The sequence below is a fragment of the Drosophila erecta genome, unplaced genomic scaffold (assembly GCF_003286155.1).
Source record: "Drosophila erecta strain 14021-0224.00,06,07 unplaced genomic scaffold, DereRS2 tig00000152-arrow-arrow-pilon, whole genome shotgun sequence".
NCBI lineage: Eukaryota > Metazoa > Arthropoda > Insecta > Diptera > Drosophilidae > Drosophila > Drosophila erecta.
In genome coordinates this window covers 1,708,814-1,724,378 of record NW_020825211.1, presented here as the reverse complement: position 1 = coordinate 1,724,378, position 15,565 = coordinate 1,708,814, and the positions used below count along the sequence as shown (strand labels likewise).

Here is a 15,565-nt window from a genome sequence, read left to right as displayed (position 1 = left end):
GGGGTATGACATTCTAGGTTTGGACAACTATTTTTATTGCTATCGCAAAAAAACCGATTATTTTTATCAAAAAATAATCATAAAAAAAATTTTGTCAAAAATCGGATATTTTCAAACTGGGTTTTCGCCATAACTTAGCCAAAAAATAAGGCACAGCTAAAATGAAGACAGTTTTGTGCTGCTAATAAACCCAGCTAACTATGCCTATCACTACTTTTATGATTTTCGAAAAAATAAATTTTAACAAAATTTCGCATTTTCGATAAGGGGTACCCCCATCAAAATTTGCGAAAAATGGCAAAAAATTAGATTTTCTTTTTTGAATACACGTTGATGGGAAATTTTGTTACGAATTCAACGGGGTATGACATTCTAGGTTTGGACAACTATTTTTATTGCTATCGCAAAAAAACCGATTATTTTTATCAAAAAATAATCATAAAAAAAATTTTGTCAAAAATCGGATATTTTCAAACTGGGTTTTCGCCATAACTTAGCCAAAAAAGAAGGCACAGCTAAAATGAACACAGTTTTGTGCTGCTAATAAACCCAGCTAACTATGCCTATCACTGCTTTTATGATTTTCGAAAAAATAAATTTTAACAAAATTTCGCATTTTCGATAAGGGGTACCCCCATCAAAATTTGCGAAAAATGGCAAAAAATTAGAATTTACTTTTTTGAATACACGTCGATGGGAAATTTTGTTACGAATTCAACGGGGTATGACATTCTAGGTTTGGACAACTATTTTTATTGCTATCGCAAAAAAACCGATTATTTTTATCAAAAAATAATCATAAAAAAAATTTTGTCAAAAATCGGATATTTTCAAACTGGGTTTTCGCCATAACTTAGCCAAAAAAGAAGGCACAGCTAAAATGAAGACAGTTTTGTGCTGCTAATAAACCCAGCTAACTATGCCTATCACTACTTTTATGATTTTCGAAAAAATAAATTTTAACAAAATTTCGCATTTTCGATAAGGGGTACCCCCATCAAAATTTGCGAAAAATGGCAAAAAATTAGAATTTACTTTTTTGAATACACGTCGATGGGAAATTTTGTTACGAATTCAACGGGGTATGACATTCTAGGTTTGGACAACTATTTTTATTGCTATCGCAAAAAAACCGATTATTTTTATCAAAAAATAATCATAAAAAAAATTTTGTCAAAAATCGGATCTTTTCAAACTGGGTTTTCGCCATAACTTAGCCAAAAAAGAAGGCACAGCTAAAATGAAGACAGTTTTGTGCTGCTAATAAACCCAGCTTACTATGCCTATCACTACTTTTATGATTTTCGAAAAAATAAATTTTAACAAAATTTCGCATTTTCGATAAGGGGTACCCCCATCAAAATTTGCGAAAAATGACAAAAAATTAGAATTTACTTTTTTGAATACACGTCGATGGGAAATTTTGTTACGAATTCAACGGGGTATGACATTCTAGGTTTGGACAACTATTTTTATTGCTATCGCAAAAAAACCGATTATTTTTATCAAAAAATAATCATAAAAAAAATATTGTCAAAAATCGGATATTTTCAAACTGGGTTTTCGCCATAACTTAGCCAAAAAAGAAGGCACAGCTAAAATGAAGACAGTTTTGTGCTGCTAATAAACATAGCTAACTATGCCTATCACTACTTTTATGATTTTCGAAAAAATAAATTTTAACAAAATTTCGCATTTTCGATAAGGGGTACCCCCATCAAAATTTGCGAAAAATGGCAAAAAATTAGAATTTACTTTTTTGAATACACGTCGATGGGAAATTTTGTTACGAATTCGACGGGGTATGACATTCTAGGTTTGGACAACTATTTTTATTGCTATCGCAAAAAAACCGATTATTTTTATCAAAAAATAATCATAAAAAAAATATTGTCAAAAATCGGATATTTTCAAACTGGGTTTTCGCCATAACTTAGCCAAAAAAGAAGGCACAGCTAAAATGAAGACAGTTTTGTGCTGCTAATAAACATAGCTAACTATGCCTATCACTACTTTTATGATTTTCGAAAAAATAAATTTTAACAAAATTTCGCATTTTCGATAAGGGGTACCCCCATCAAAATTTGCAAAAAATGGCAAAAAATTAGAATTTACTTTTTTGAATACACGTCGATGGGAAATTTTGTTACGAATTCAACGGGGTATGACATTCTAGGTTTGGACAACTATTTTTATTGCTATCGCAAAAAAACCGATTATTTTTATCAAAAAATAATCATAAAAAAAATTTTGTCAAAAATCGGATATTTTCAAACTGGGTTTTCGCCATAACTTAGCCAAAAAATAAGGCACAGCTAAAATGAAGACAGTTTTGTGCTGCTAATAAACCCAGCTAACTATGCCTATCACTACTTTTATGATTTTCGAAAAAATAAATTTTAACAAAATTTCGCATTTTCGATAAGGGGTACCCCCATCAAAATTTGCGAAAAATGGCAAAAAATTAGAATTTACTTTTTTGAATACACGTCGATGGGAAATTTTGTTACGAATTCAACGGGGTATGACATTCTAGGTTTGGACAACTATTTTTATTGCTATCGCAAAAAAACCGATTATTTTTATCAAAAAATAATCATAAAAAAAATATTGTCAAAAATCGGATATTTTCAAACTGGGTTTTCGCCATAACTTAGCCAAAAAAGAAGGTACAGCTAAAATGAACACAGTTTTGTGCTGCTAATAAACCCAGCTAACTATGCCTATCACTGCTTTTATGATTTTCGAAAAAATAAATTTTAACAAAATTTCGCATTTTCGATAAGGGGTACCCCCATCAAAATTTGCGAAAAATGGCAAAAAATTAGAATTTACTTTTTTGAATACACGTCGATGGGAAATTTTGTTACGAATTCAACGGGGTATGACATTCTAGGTTTGGACAACTATTTTTATTGCTATCGCAAAAAAACCGATTATTTTTATCAAAAAATAATCATAAAAAAAATTTTGTCAAAAATCGGATATTTTCAAACTGGGTTTTCGCCATAACTTAGCCAAAAAAAGAAGGCACAGCTAAAATGAAGACAGTTTTGTGCTGCTAATAAACCCAGCTAACTATGCCTATCACTACTTTTATGATTTTCGAAAAAATAAATTTTAACAAAATTTCGCATTTTCGATAAGGGGTACCCCCATCAAAATTTGCGAAAAATGGCAAAAAATTAGAATTTACTTTTTTGAATACACGTTGATGGGAAATTTTGTTACGAATTCAACGGGGTATGACATTCTAGGTTTGGACAACTATTTTTATTGCTATCGCAAAAAAACCGATTATTTTTATCAAAAAATAATCATAAAAAAAATTTTGTCAAAAATCGGATCTTTTCAAACTGGGTTTTCGCCATAACTTAGCCAAAAAAGAAGGCACAGCTAAAATGAAGACAGTTTTGTGCTGCTAATAAACATAGCTAACTATGTCTATCACTACTTTTATGATTTTCGAAAAAATAAATTTTAACAAAATTTCGCATTTTCGATAAGGGGTACCCCCATCAAAATTTGCGAAAAATGGCAAAAAATTAGAATTTACTTTTTTGAATACACGTCGATGGGAAATTTTGTTACGAATTCAACGGGGTATGACATTCTAGGTTTGGACAACTATTTTTATTGCTATCGCAAAAAAACCGATTATTTTTATCAAAAAATAATCATAAAAAAAATTTTGTCAAAAATCGGATATTTTCAAACTGGGTTTTCGCCATAACTTAGCCAAAAAAGAAGGCACAGCTAAAATGAAGACAGTTTTGTGCTGCTAATAAACATAGCTAACTATGCCTATCACTACTTTTATGATTTTCGAAAAAATAAATTTTAACAAAATTTCGCATTTTCGATAAGGGGTACCCCCATCAAAATTTGCGAAAAATGGCAAAAAATTAGAATTTACTTTTTTGAATACACGTCGATGGGAAATTTTGTTACGAATTCAACGGGGTATGACATTCTAGGTTTGGACAACTATTTTTATTGCTATCGCAAAAAAAACCGATTATTTTTATCAAAAAATAATCATAAAAAAAATATTGTCAAAAATCGGATATTTTCAAACTGGGTTTTCGCCATAACTTAGCCAAAAAAGAAGGCACAGCTAAAATGAAGACAGTTTTGTGCTGCTAATAAACATAGCTAACTATGCCTATCACTACTTTTATGATTTTCGAAAAAATAAATTTTAACAAAATTTCGCATTTTCGATAAGGGGTACCCCCATCAAAATTTGCGAAAAATGGCAAAAAATTAGAATTTACTTTTTTGAATACACGTCGATGGGAAATTTTGTTACGAATTCAACGGGGTATGACATTCTAGGTTTGGACAACTATTTTTATTGCTATCGCAAAAAAACCGATTATTTTTATCAAAAAATAATCATAAAAAAAATATTGTCAAAAATCGGATATTTTCAAACTGGGTTTTCGCCATAACTTAGCCAAAAAAGAAGGCACAGCTAAAATGAAGACAGTTTTGTGCTGCTAATAAACATAGCTAACTATGCCTATCACTACTTTTATGATTTTCGAAAAAATAAATTTTAACAAAATTTCGCATTTTCGATAAGGGGTACCCCCATCAAAATTTGCGAAAAATGGCAAAAAATTAGAATTTACTTTTTTGAATACACGTCGATGGGAAATTTTGTTACGAATTCAACGGGGTATGACATTCTAGGTTTGGACAACTATTTTTATTGCTATCGCAAAAAAACGGATTATTTTTATCAAAAAATAATCATAAAAAAAATATTGTCAAAAATCGGATATTTTCAAACTGGGTTTTCGCCATAACTTAGCCAAAAAAGAAGGCACAGCTAAAATGAAGACAGTTTTGTGCTGCTAATAAACATAGCTAACTATGCCTATCACTACTTTTATGATTTTCGAAAAAATAAATTTTAACAAAATTTCGCATTTTCGCATGTATATCAAATGTGATTTAAATTTTAAACGTTAAACGTCCGTTGTTTATTATTGCCGGAAAGTAGCTCAAGAAATCTGCTTTTAGGCCATCATTTGCCTGCCATTTGTAAAGCCAGGCGCACTCAACATCACCTCCTTTACTTTCATGGGCATTAAGGGTGTGTTTGTCCAAAGGTCAAGGTACATGGCAAATTTATTTCACCCAAAATAAGCTGAGTAAAGCTGCGCCTTAAATTTTCCGCGCACACAAGTAGTTCGAGCAGAAGGTGAATCTGGATGATGGGGTGGCAATAAGTCGAATGGCCGAAAAGTTGAGCAATTCGGGTAAACTAGTGCAAGGATAGCTGACAGCCGGCCAGAAATGCTGGCAAAGGAAACGTTGATTGAAACCGAAATAGCGACTGAAACTTGATGAACTACTTTGAAAACAATAAACACTCGAAGAAAAATGGCGCTTGATAACATCAATACTTCAAGTAACAAGTTTAGCACACATTTTGTTCGTTTTAAATTGAATTCGTTTCTGGAAAATAAGTACTTTTCTATCGCCCTTTTTACTGGTGTTTTTCATACCAAAGAACAATTAGTAACTAATTGGTTTCAACTATACATTTTCCTTTGAGGTATTCCTTTAAGTAAGAAGCTTAAAGCAAAAGTTCCTACGGTTTTTCCCATGGGGTCAAAAAGTCATGTTTTGCGCAGCACCAGCAGATTGCGACATTTTGGCCACTGCTACACCACTGACCCCTCAACTTTCACCCTTGGCCACTGTATCTTTGGAGAAAACTTTGTTGATTTATACTTTCATTGCTCTCTGGCTCATGAAAATTGCACAAGGAGCACGGGGCCGTCGGGTAATGCCAATAGGCATTAAAATTGCATGCAATGGATATTGCGCCAAGGATGGGGGTGAAAAAGAGTTTCTAGAAATGTGTCAGCAATTATGGCAACTGCGTCAGCAGTTCGAAGCTAATTCATTAGTCAAAAGCTGAAGGAGCCTTCCAAAAGTAGTTAAACCTTTAGGGAATTTCATGTAGGGTGCGAAAAAGAGCTTTAAGTTTTAAGAGATTTCGTTGTAGCCCTAAATATTTGTATTCACAATGGGTATCTAAAGATCGTAGCTATACCATTCCGGGACAATCTCAAATCACATTTTCCGAAATCCTATGTGACATAACTTGAGATACCACTGTAAAATTAAAGTGTATTCCCAACACGAAATGGCGTACAATAAATTCCAAACTGTCGCATTCTGAATGCCTGTCCATTCACAATTCGTGGGCCGAAATTATGCCATTGTCCGCCTATTCCAAGCTCAAGGACCTTGTGCGCCCCATTCAACCCCTTGAAGTATGCAACAACCATTTACAACTCCGCACAGCCAAGATGACCGAACTATAAAGAACAACTTACAATGCTACACAGCAAGAGAAAGGCCCGCAAAAATGGAAGGCAAAAATTAAGCGAGAAAAAAAATAAGTAAGCCAAAAGGTCAAATGTATTATTAAGCTGGCTCTGTGTGTGTGTGTGTTTCTTGGGTGTGTTTCTCTGAAAGTAAACGAGAAATTGAATTTTTCCTCAATTTTTTGTTGTTGTTTTTTTTTTTTTTTTGGGTCAAATGGTCAGGTTGTTCTGGCAGCAGACCCTTCCATGCCACCTGCTTTCTGCGGCGGTAACCTTCAAAATTTTGGCCGAGTATCATGTTAAGCCCTCAAGTATCCCTTGGCCAGGACCCCCCGCACACACACACACAGACATATGTACGTGTCATTAGATACAAACATTTTATTCTTTTTCTTCTTGGTACTTTGCGCCACTGGCAATTCGTTCTCCCTTTTTCCCCAAACCATTCGAGCATTTTTTGCTTTTTGCCGCTCGTTTTTATTTGCCAAGTGCACGCAATGTGACAAAACGTGGGCGGTGGGCTGGGTTTTCAGGTGGGTGGGTGGTCTTTGTACCCTGGTGAGAATTATAGTGTCATATTATATAACGTGCTATGTGCACGTGTGCTCCTACGGCAAAGTAAAAATAGAACCGCATGTAAAAGGAAAGGGAGAAAGCGCAGCAACACCATAATTAAAGCACTTGCAGTTGTAGTATTAACTGCAGCCAGTAGCTAACTGCCGCTTGCCGCGTACACTGCGAGAAAAAGGCATTGTCATTTATCACTTAAGTGCTTTAAACATTTTATTACAAAATAGTTCCTCTACATACGTTCTATCTTTTTCCTTAAGTTCCTTTACTTTCGAATAAATCATCGCTAAAATACTTCGTAGACAGAATTCATAGATTATTAGCTAGTTACCCATCGAAATCATAATTCAGAAATGAGCATTTTGGCTTTGGTTGAAGTGCGCTTAAGCATGCATGAAGCGCTAGTTCTGTTGTCGTTTTTCCTCCGTTTTTATTTTAATTAATGAACTAACTTTTGATGTGCCCCCCACACTCACACCCCCTCACCAGCATTTTCCGCATCTATCTCGCTGCGCTCTCTAGTTTATACGCGATTATGGATGCAGGCCAACTTTTTTTTGATTGTTGCTCTGTTTGTTGGCTTGTGAATTTCTGTTTCGTTGGTTTTTCACCCCGGTATTTATGACACTCGACTGGACGTGCGGTTAGCATAATTAAACAAGTAGAAAAGTCTGGTATTCATTCAATTACCAACTTATTGCTCTATTCTATTGATCCACCTTTTTCTTTGTGTTTGCATCAAAGCAAAAAGCTTATGCCAGACTGCAGTTGAAGCAGCTCTCATTACCCACTACCACTTGTATCCATTTCGCTAAATCAGTGTGCTCCTCCCACATCGCAGTGCCCCCTCAAATGTGCCAAAAGCCGATGGCGAAAGCTAATCAAAAACCACTTAAATGGAAACGGAGGCATTAGCGAAAACCTCCCCACCGATCGACCAAGAAACAAAAAAAAACACTAACGGCCCGGCCCTTTGCTAACAGAATCACCAGACACGCAATGCCAGTTTTCCATCGTTATTTGCTTTTGGGCCACTATTGCCAAGTCTTCTTCTCTTTTTCTGGCGTATTTGAATTCCCTTTGCCTATATAATCATTATTTTTCCTCACTGATTGACTCACGTGAAGGTTATGACATTCAAATTATGTTTTCAATAGTCGCGGCGTGGTAATCAAACAAACTTGAAGAGATCTCGATCTATTTTCTTAAACAAAGATGCAAGACCAAACCGACCAATCAGATACCCATTAAAATAAGAAACTATGCCTAACAGCAGTTAGTGTGTGCTCAGCGGTATTGAGTTTTTCCAACACGGCATTAAAAAAGAGGCTACTTTTAAAATGAAAAACACTTTTAAAATGTATTTTTTTTAATGTTGTTGTAGCTCTTGTTAAAAACTATAATGATATTCCACCGCTCTACAAACTAAATATGCCACAGTCTTATGGGCAAATACAGGGCATTTAATCGCTTAACGTCGAGAGCGATGACAACCCTGGCATGCGAGAACGACTTTTGGCGACATCGACGACACACGAGAAAGCCAATGGACGGCATTTGTATATACATACATACATACATATATAATCGAGAGGGGGCGGGGGTATCTGCAAACTACAATCAATTATACAAATATTATACAAACATTAGAAATGCATCAAAATAACGAAGGATATTTGTCAAGGCACGGAACGGAACCCTTGGAGAGGCCAACATACGACAACGGCGTCTGTCAGTGGGACAAGGATGACTCGGCACTGACTTTTCCGTTCCGTTGGAAAAGCGGCGAAAACCGAAGCCTTGGCACACTCTCCATGGCGCCAGCACGTGCGAAAAGAGGGGAAAATATGGGACAACAGGCCAATCAATAACACCGAACACCAAACAGCGAACACCGAACACCGCACAGCATGTAACTAGAAGGAGGTTTGCAATCATTTACTGGGGTTAAGGTTCCTCCATTTTGTTGGCCCGGGGTTAAGGCTGCTGGCATGATAATTGCAAAATATCAAAGGTAACTTGTTGCTTTTAGTTTTATGGGCATCTGAAGCTACTGCAAGCGAAATGTGAGGTTACAAAACTGCAGTCGATACTTGAGTACTTTACACAACCCGATTAGGGACTTCCCCATAAAAATCTGCACTCAACTTTATAATACCTTGTTTTTCAATCTAACAGTCTTGATTATCTAAATGCGACGATTTGTAGTGGTTACTATAAGTTGCGCCGGCTTAGATAACAGATAACCCGAAACACACAAGAATTTGTTGACAATCGAAACCAGAAATACTTATGTAAACGCCACCCTATTTGGCTTATTCCCCGATTTGTTATATAGTAACTATCTGCACACTCAGCGCCAATCAAATTTGATATAGTTTATGATTATTGTTTAACACCCAGAAGTGCTGCAGTTGTTTGCGATGTCGCGTGTCACATTCAACGAGATTCTTTTTTGGACAACAATTGTTCCCTCTATCCGACGTCATCATCATCCCAATTGCACTGAATAGAAATGGCAACCCTTACTGCCGCATTCTTCTCGGATTTTTATACATTTAATTTGTTTCGCATTACATTTGGCGATGGTGGATTTTGCGCTGTTTGTGAAAACAATTAGATGTAGGCGATGCGGGTTGTGGCTTTTACGGGGGGTTTGTTGGAGTGATTGCACAACACACGGACACACACACATAGATAGAGATACACATCTATAAAGTACTATATATACCTAATCGGGGCAGGCGTTGGTCAAGCGTTGGCACTGACATTGCGATTGCAGTTCCGGAAAAGTAAACAGTAACCCCATACCACATCATAAATATTATGAAATTCTTCTGCCCCAAAACTTAATTGTTTTTACTTATAGTTATTCTAGTGAAGTGCAGATGGGGTTCCAGTTGTTTGCGCTATCGATTGAAACCCTAATCAAATATGTTGCAATTACTTTAGCAAATAAACAAAAATAGTTGAAAGAGTTGAACCGCTTTAAATGTTAAATGGTTTAGTTGAACAAGGACCCACATAACATCCCGCTTATTTCATTACAAATATTGAAAACATTCAATGAATGAGTAGGGTATTCACCCCAACGATTCATTTGAACTGCCTGAGAATGAGCAATAAAATGTCTTATCAAGTAGGTTTCATATTTTGTGAAGGCTCAGTTATGATTGAACACAATGGCAGTAGCGGTTCACATTGTTTTGCTGAGTGTACCCAGGAATATAGTGCTGATTGAGTGGATATGTATTAGTGTTAGTATTGCATCCCTTTGTGCTTCCCAAGCTCTTAGCCGTGTGACAAGCGAGTGAGCTGGCAGTAAAGTGATAAGTGTGGGTTGCATTTGATTGGAACAGAGCTGAATGGGATTGGATTGGTTTTGGATTGGATTGGATTGGTTGAACGGAGGAGAGAAAGCGCCAGGGGTCCTTTTATTTTGTGGTGACGTGGTGTGGGAATAGACGACAGCACGCTACTTAGAGTATGAAGTCTCATGGTCGTGACCATTGCAGTATGGTGTTTACTTTTGCACTGGACTTATGGGCAGAATGATGATGACGGATGATCATCAAACATCAACAAAGTGATCAATAGGGAGGATTTTTAGATTGAAAGTGGTAATACCAAACTCGGCGACGAAAAAATCGCGCAGTTTCAATCTGGATTTCTTGGGCTCCTCGCGCGGATGATGGACGGTGATCTGGTCGCCATCGGCCGATATCATCGTCTCGCTGGGCGGCGATATCGAGTATTGCTGCAGCAGACGGCGCTGCTGTTCGGTGAGCTCGTCCAGGGGATCATGGCTGGATCCTGGGCCAGCACCAGCACCAGGAGCAGACCCAGATCCCGATCCGTATCCGGACCCGGATCCAAAGTTGGCCACCGCCGCCACCGACGAGTGATTGCTGCTGGATGTGGGCGATGAGGCGGATAAGCCGGTTGCTCCGCCGGCGGCGGCCAATTGTTGAGCGATTAGCAGCTTCTGGGCGTGCTCTTCGGCCTCTTTTTGTTTTTTAAAGTCTTTCGAATGGATGCACATACATATATATTCATATATACATACACATATACATATATATAAATAGATTTATAAAACTAAGGGGTGTGGGAAAGGTTGAGTGGGCTGCGGGAAAAAAAAAACATAAAAAAGACAAAGTGGGGGCGAAATTTCCATCCTTCTCGGAAAAGCGAGAGCCAGAAGACACGACAGCCGGCAAAGTGCCCTAAAAATTCAATTTCAATTTGCAATTTGACAAATGAAATTTATCTGCCGCCGCCGCTGCTTTTGCTTTTGCCATTTTATTTTCTTTTTTTTGCTGCCGGTGACAGACGCTGATGACGCTTCATAGATCAAAATTAATGGCATTTTTTGGGGGGTGGTGGGCGTAGTGCCATGACCTAGCCCACTCGATGACCTTGACAAATGGCTGTGGCCTACCTCGACCATCTCGTTCAATCTGCCCCTTTTCCCATTTACTTTGTGAGCTGGGAGTGCTTTACAGTGATCACTCGCTAAAGAAGATACGTTTGACTGAGAAAGCGTTATCAAATCGATAGCTAACATAGTAGACGCTCTAGGATATATTTATATAGATCTTATAAAGTAGAAATATAACTATTATTTAAAAAGATTCTTCTCCGTTATCCTTCTGCTGCGTTCTCCCTTCGAATGACCACTGTAGCTGGGTCGTGTCATATCAGCGCAAGAAATAAATGAAACCGAAAGACAGAATCGGGGGAAGAAAAGCGAAACTCATTGCGGAAATGGACAAAAACCGAAAATCGCAATGTTCAAATGCAATTTCCCCGTGGCGTCGGTCAGAGCTAAAGCCAAATGGCTGTGACCCGCCCCCCGGAAAAGCGGAAAAGCCCATCCCGTACCGTTCTGTTCCGTCACGACTGCCGCATCTTCGACATTGGCTGACACTTGCAAAACGAGACAAGCGCTAAGCGGCTTAAGCAACCCTCGCAGATGTTGGGTTTTCACCAGGGCAGAGGCAAGGCATACCACATTCGAAACCCAAGAGAAGAGGTTGCAAAAACGTAAACTATTTAGCACTTTTACGCTTTGCAGGAAGGTTGCATGATGACGATGATGACACAACCCCTACCGCGCTTTCTAAGCCAGCTACAGTGCATATCGGCTATAGCGGTCGATACTCAGACAATGTCTTAGAATCTAAGAGAACCATTCATATTCATATAGATCGCTCAATTCAAAACTACAGAATTATTGGGTATTCCCGAACCACACGAGTGATATCTTTAAAACTGAGTCAGTTAATTTGGAAACCAAGGGATGGAAGGCTAGGAAATGTATTATATATTCTTGGAATATTGGTAATTTTGATATACTGGGCATCGATTTCGCAACCGATGTTTACAGTGTCTTTAGCGATGGTCGCGTGACACGAACAGCCATCCCTCTCCAACATCTAGTGGGGTTATATGCGGCAAAGCTCCTTATCGAGAAACTCATGTGATTCCATTCCATTCCTTCGTTGGCAATTTCATAGCTACACATTTTGTTTGAATCACGCTCGTGTTTATCAGCTCGATGACGTCATTGCCAATATAGGCGAAACAAGAAAAAACACAGCTAATAAACCAAAAATCATTTGGAAGACATTAGCGCCGGACAGAGATGGCGTGCTTAACAGCGCGATCGCTGTTAGCGTTATGTAAACGCTAATGAGCGTAACAGTAGATGCTGTTGCTGTTGTTATTGTGGTTGTTGTTTTAGCTGTTTTCCAAGAGGAGCAATGAAAATCAATTAAAACTAATTGATTCAAGAGTCAAATTCAAACGGTTGCAGCGGCGGCGGCAACGGCAGAGAAAGGGGCTCTCAACAGCAACAAGAAAACCTACTACCATTTAAGCGAACAATGTGCAATAATTAGAAAATGCAATCGCACACACACACGCGCACAAATAAACTGTGTAATAAATTAAAATGGGGACAGTGGCGTGGGAGGGGCGTTAGGGGGGATGGCCGGGTTGGGAAATGAGGATCGAAAGAGGGGAAATTTCGCATTTACTTACTCTCCAGCAGCCGCTGTATCAAACTGTCCACATTCAGATCGAAGTCGCCCATTTTCAGCAGCTAAATTGTTCTTCTATTGGCCGCGTTTTGTTGTTGTGGCCAGCTGTTCCAGAATTCCGATTGGAATTTTTGGCGCAACAACTACACGCACGCACACACAAGCACACACACACGCACAACGACGCCCGTTAGCTTATATATTTGTTTTGTATTGTATGCTATTGTAAACAATAAACTTCGTGTACTTCAAATTGTTGTTATATACGATTCTCTTTTTTCTTTTTCTTACTTGCCGCAAAAGGCAATTTCACTTTTGGCTCTCTTTTTTTTTTGAGAGAGGGATTTTGTACGGTGGGCCGCTAGTTCACTGATGTTGCACGAGGGGCAAAAACAGAAAAAAAAAATACATATAGAAGCACGGCCGCTCGACTTTCGGGATCGCAAATCGGTCAAGGAATATAAAGATGTGCTGATCTCTGAAGGGGGAGAGGAGCTGAGAAATCGGCTTAACTGAGAACTTATAGACCAGCGTAATTTTTCTCCGCCAATAACAAAACTCGTCGGACAGCTAGCTGAGTATGACCGTTTGCCGGAGGGCTGAAAAAGTTATTGGCGAGGCAGCGCGCGTATCGATAGTTCGATGGGCAACGAAGCAGGCCAGTGCGCAGCAACGCGGCAGTTAACTGTCAAAGTCCTTTTCACTCGCCAGCCCTGGTTAACGGGCGTCAGTTCAAAACTTTTCTCAGTGAAATCGAAGCACGAACCGAAATAGTTGTGAGCTATCTTAAATTACGGAATTAACTAATACGGGGTAACTGTCTTTTTATTTAAAAAAAACCCATTTCTCTAGTTCTCGGACCCAACAGATAATCGAAATGGCTGTTCATGGTTTCAAGTCGTTTCTCGTCGCCAATAAGCAGCACTTGCTGCACGCGATTTCACTTTTCGTGATTTCAAGTGTAATATTGTTCTTCAAACTGGACTACCAAGTTGCCGAGTCGGTGGTCAACATTCTCGATATGAACGGCGGGCTGGACGCCGCCAGTATTTTGAACCACCACGCCGCTATTTGCATCTACGGATTGAGTCTAATCATGGTGGCATTCGCTGTGTTCAATCAACGTCGCTACCGAATCTTCGGCACGAATATTGTGCTGCCGGAGGAAGATGAAGCTCAGCAATCTGATGAGGAGGAGGTGAATTAGGGCCTCTAGCACTATTGAAGGACAACCATTATTCCAAATTGAGCTCAAAATAAAGTCATTGTTGAGAACGAAAACATTGTGCGTGTCATTTTTTGGGACCAAATTTGCAGACCATGGTAAAAAAAGAAATAAAATAAATGTGTATTTTCAGTTACCATTATGGGTAAAAATACTATGATTCGTAAATTCTTGCGATTTAAAATTCGCGGCTTTCAGTACTTCCCCTCCCACGCTTGCGTCCATCCCTGGAAATGTATGCAAGTAAAACTTATCCAGGGGAACAGCTGTCCGATAGACCCCGGCAAAATGCATCTGATATCGATAAGCGATAGGCCGCGCACTCAAGAAATTTAATTTACTTAAAATAAACATCAACGAATCACAAAGCTTGGCGTCGCAATGAATGGAATGAACTATTTTCCGAACTACTACTCCATCGAGGACATATTCGTGACCCAGGAGAAGGTTGAATGCCGGGTGAACACCAAGCTGCAGCGGATGGGTGAGTGATCCGTATGATCCGCATGATGGATAGACGCACATCCTGGCCAGCAATCCATTAATATCGAGTTACATGCAGGATTCCTGGACTCCGGTGCGGAATCAGATGACCTGGAGCCCGGCAGGACGGTCAATCTGCCGCTGTGGTACATCAAGGAGCTAAAGGTAAACAATGCCTACTTCACCGTCGCCGTGCCGGATATCTATCGCAATGTGCACAAGGCCGTTTGCGAGGCGGAGACCACCCACATCGAGCTGGGACGCCTGCACCCGTACTTCTACGAGTTCGGTCGCTACCTGACGCCCTACGATCGCAACCACGTCATTGGGCGCATCATTTTCGAAACGCTGCGCCAAAGGGTACGCCACCTCCTGGACATCTCAAAGAGCGACGGACAGGCGGCCAAGGCGGAGCACCGGCTGGACAACATCGAGGCCAAGCTGCACGAGGCTGGAGTGCGCACCAACTGTCAGGTGGGTTCTTCGTACACTTCGAACTTGGTGGCTCCTTATTCCCCAACTAGCAGCCAAGCACCCAACCAGCGGACAAAACTTATCCATCATCCATTTCAGTACATCGAATGGCTGCAGATGACGGGCAACAAGATTCGTACCTCGGAGCTGGTGGAGGAGCACCAAAAGAAGCGGCGACGAGCGGATCGCAGCGATGACGAGGGCGATGCTCTGCCCAGCAGCAAGCGGGCCACCTTGTGATCCAGCGCCAGCAATCCACCAGCAGAGTAAACAAGTCCAGAGCCACTGATGTACTGTGGAACTGTAGCAACTTTATTTCGTCCATTCATTCGGTGGCCATGGGGCAGCCTGACCTCTCAAAAATACACTTCATCTACTCTATGCACTCGGCTAAATCCATTTGTACAGTTCAAAATACA

General features: G+C 39.3%; 3 protein-coding genes across 4 annotated transcripts in view; 2 read left to right on the top strand and 1 right to left on the bottom strand.

Moving 5' to 3' along the window:
• The window catches only part of LOC6551659 (serine/threonine-protein phosphatase beta isoform), a 28,879-nt gene extending 15,285 nt beyond the window's left edge, over nucleotides 1–13,594 (bottom strand). The window contains exons 1-2 of one of the 2 annotated variants that reach the window (XM_001977201.3): nucleotides 12,966–13,594; nucleotides 10,548–10,943 (exon numbers count right to left, since the gene is read on the bottom strand). In XM_001977201.3, the coding sequence (XP_001977237.1) occupies nucleotides 10,548–10,943; nucleotides 12,966–13,017 (448 nt within the window). In that variant the 5' untranslated portion in view covers nucleotides 13,018–13,594. The remainder of the gene's footprint in view (nucleotides 1–10,547; nucleotides 10,944–12,965) is intronic. The other variant, XM_015155392.2, reaches the window with a different exon arrangement.
• Nucleotides 13,595–13,651: 57 nt separating this feature from the next.
• On the top strand, nucleotides 13,652–14,239 carry LOC113564583. The gene is made up of 2 exons (XM_026982678.1): nucleotides 13,652–13,777; nucleotides 13,833–14,239. The coding sequence occupies exon 2, from the start codon at nucleotides 13,842–13,844 to the stop codon at nucleotides 14,169–14,171; it is 330 nt and encodes a 109-aa protein (XP_026838479.1). The 5' UTR covers nucleotides 13,652–13,777; nucleotides 13,833–13,841; the 3' UTR covers nucleotides 14,172–14,239.
• Nucleotides 14,240–14,454: 215 nt separating this feature from the next.
• Nucleotides 14,455–15,527, top strand: LOC6551661 (probable DNA replication complex GINS protein PSF3). Its single transcript, XM_001977203.3, has 3 exons — nucleotides 14,455–14,673; nucleotides 14,752–15,146; nucleotides 15,246–15,527. Exons 1-3 carry the CDS (start codon nucleotides 14,571–14,573, stop codon nucleotides 15,384–15,386), a joined length of 639 nt encoding a protein of 212 aa, XP_001977239.1. The 5' UTR covers nucleotides 14,455–14,570; the 3' UTR covers nucleotides 15,387–15,527.
• The last annotated feature ends 38 nt before the right edge of the window (nucleotides 15,528–15,565 follow it).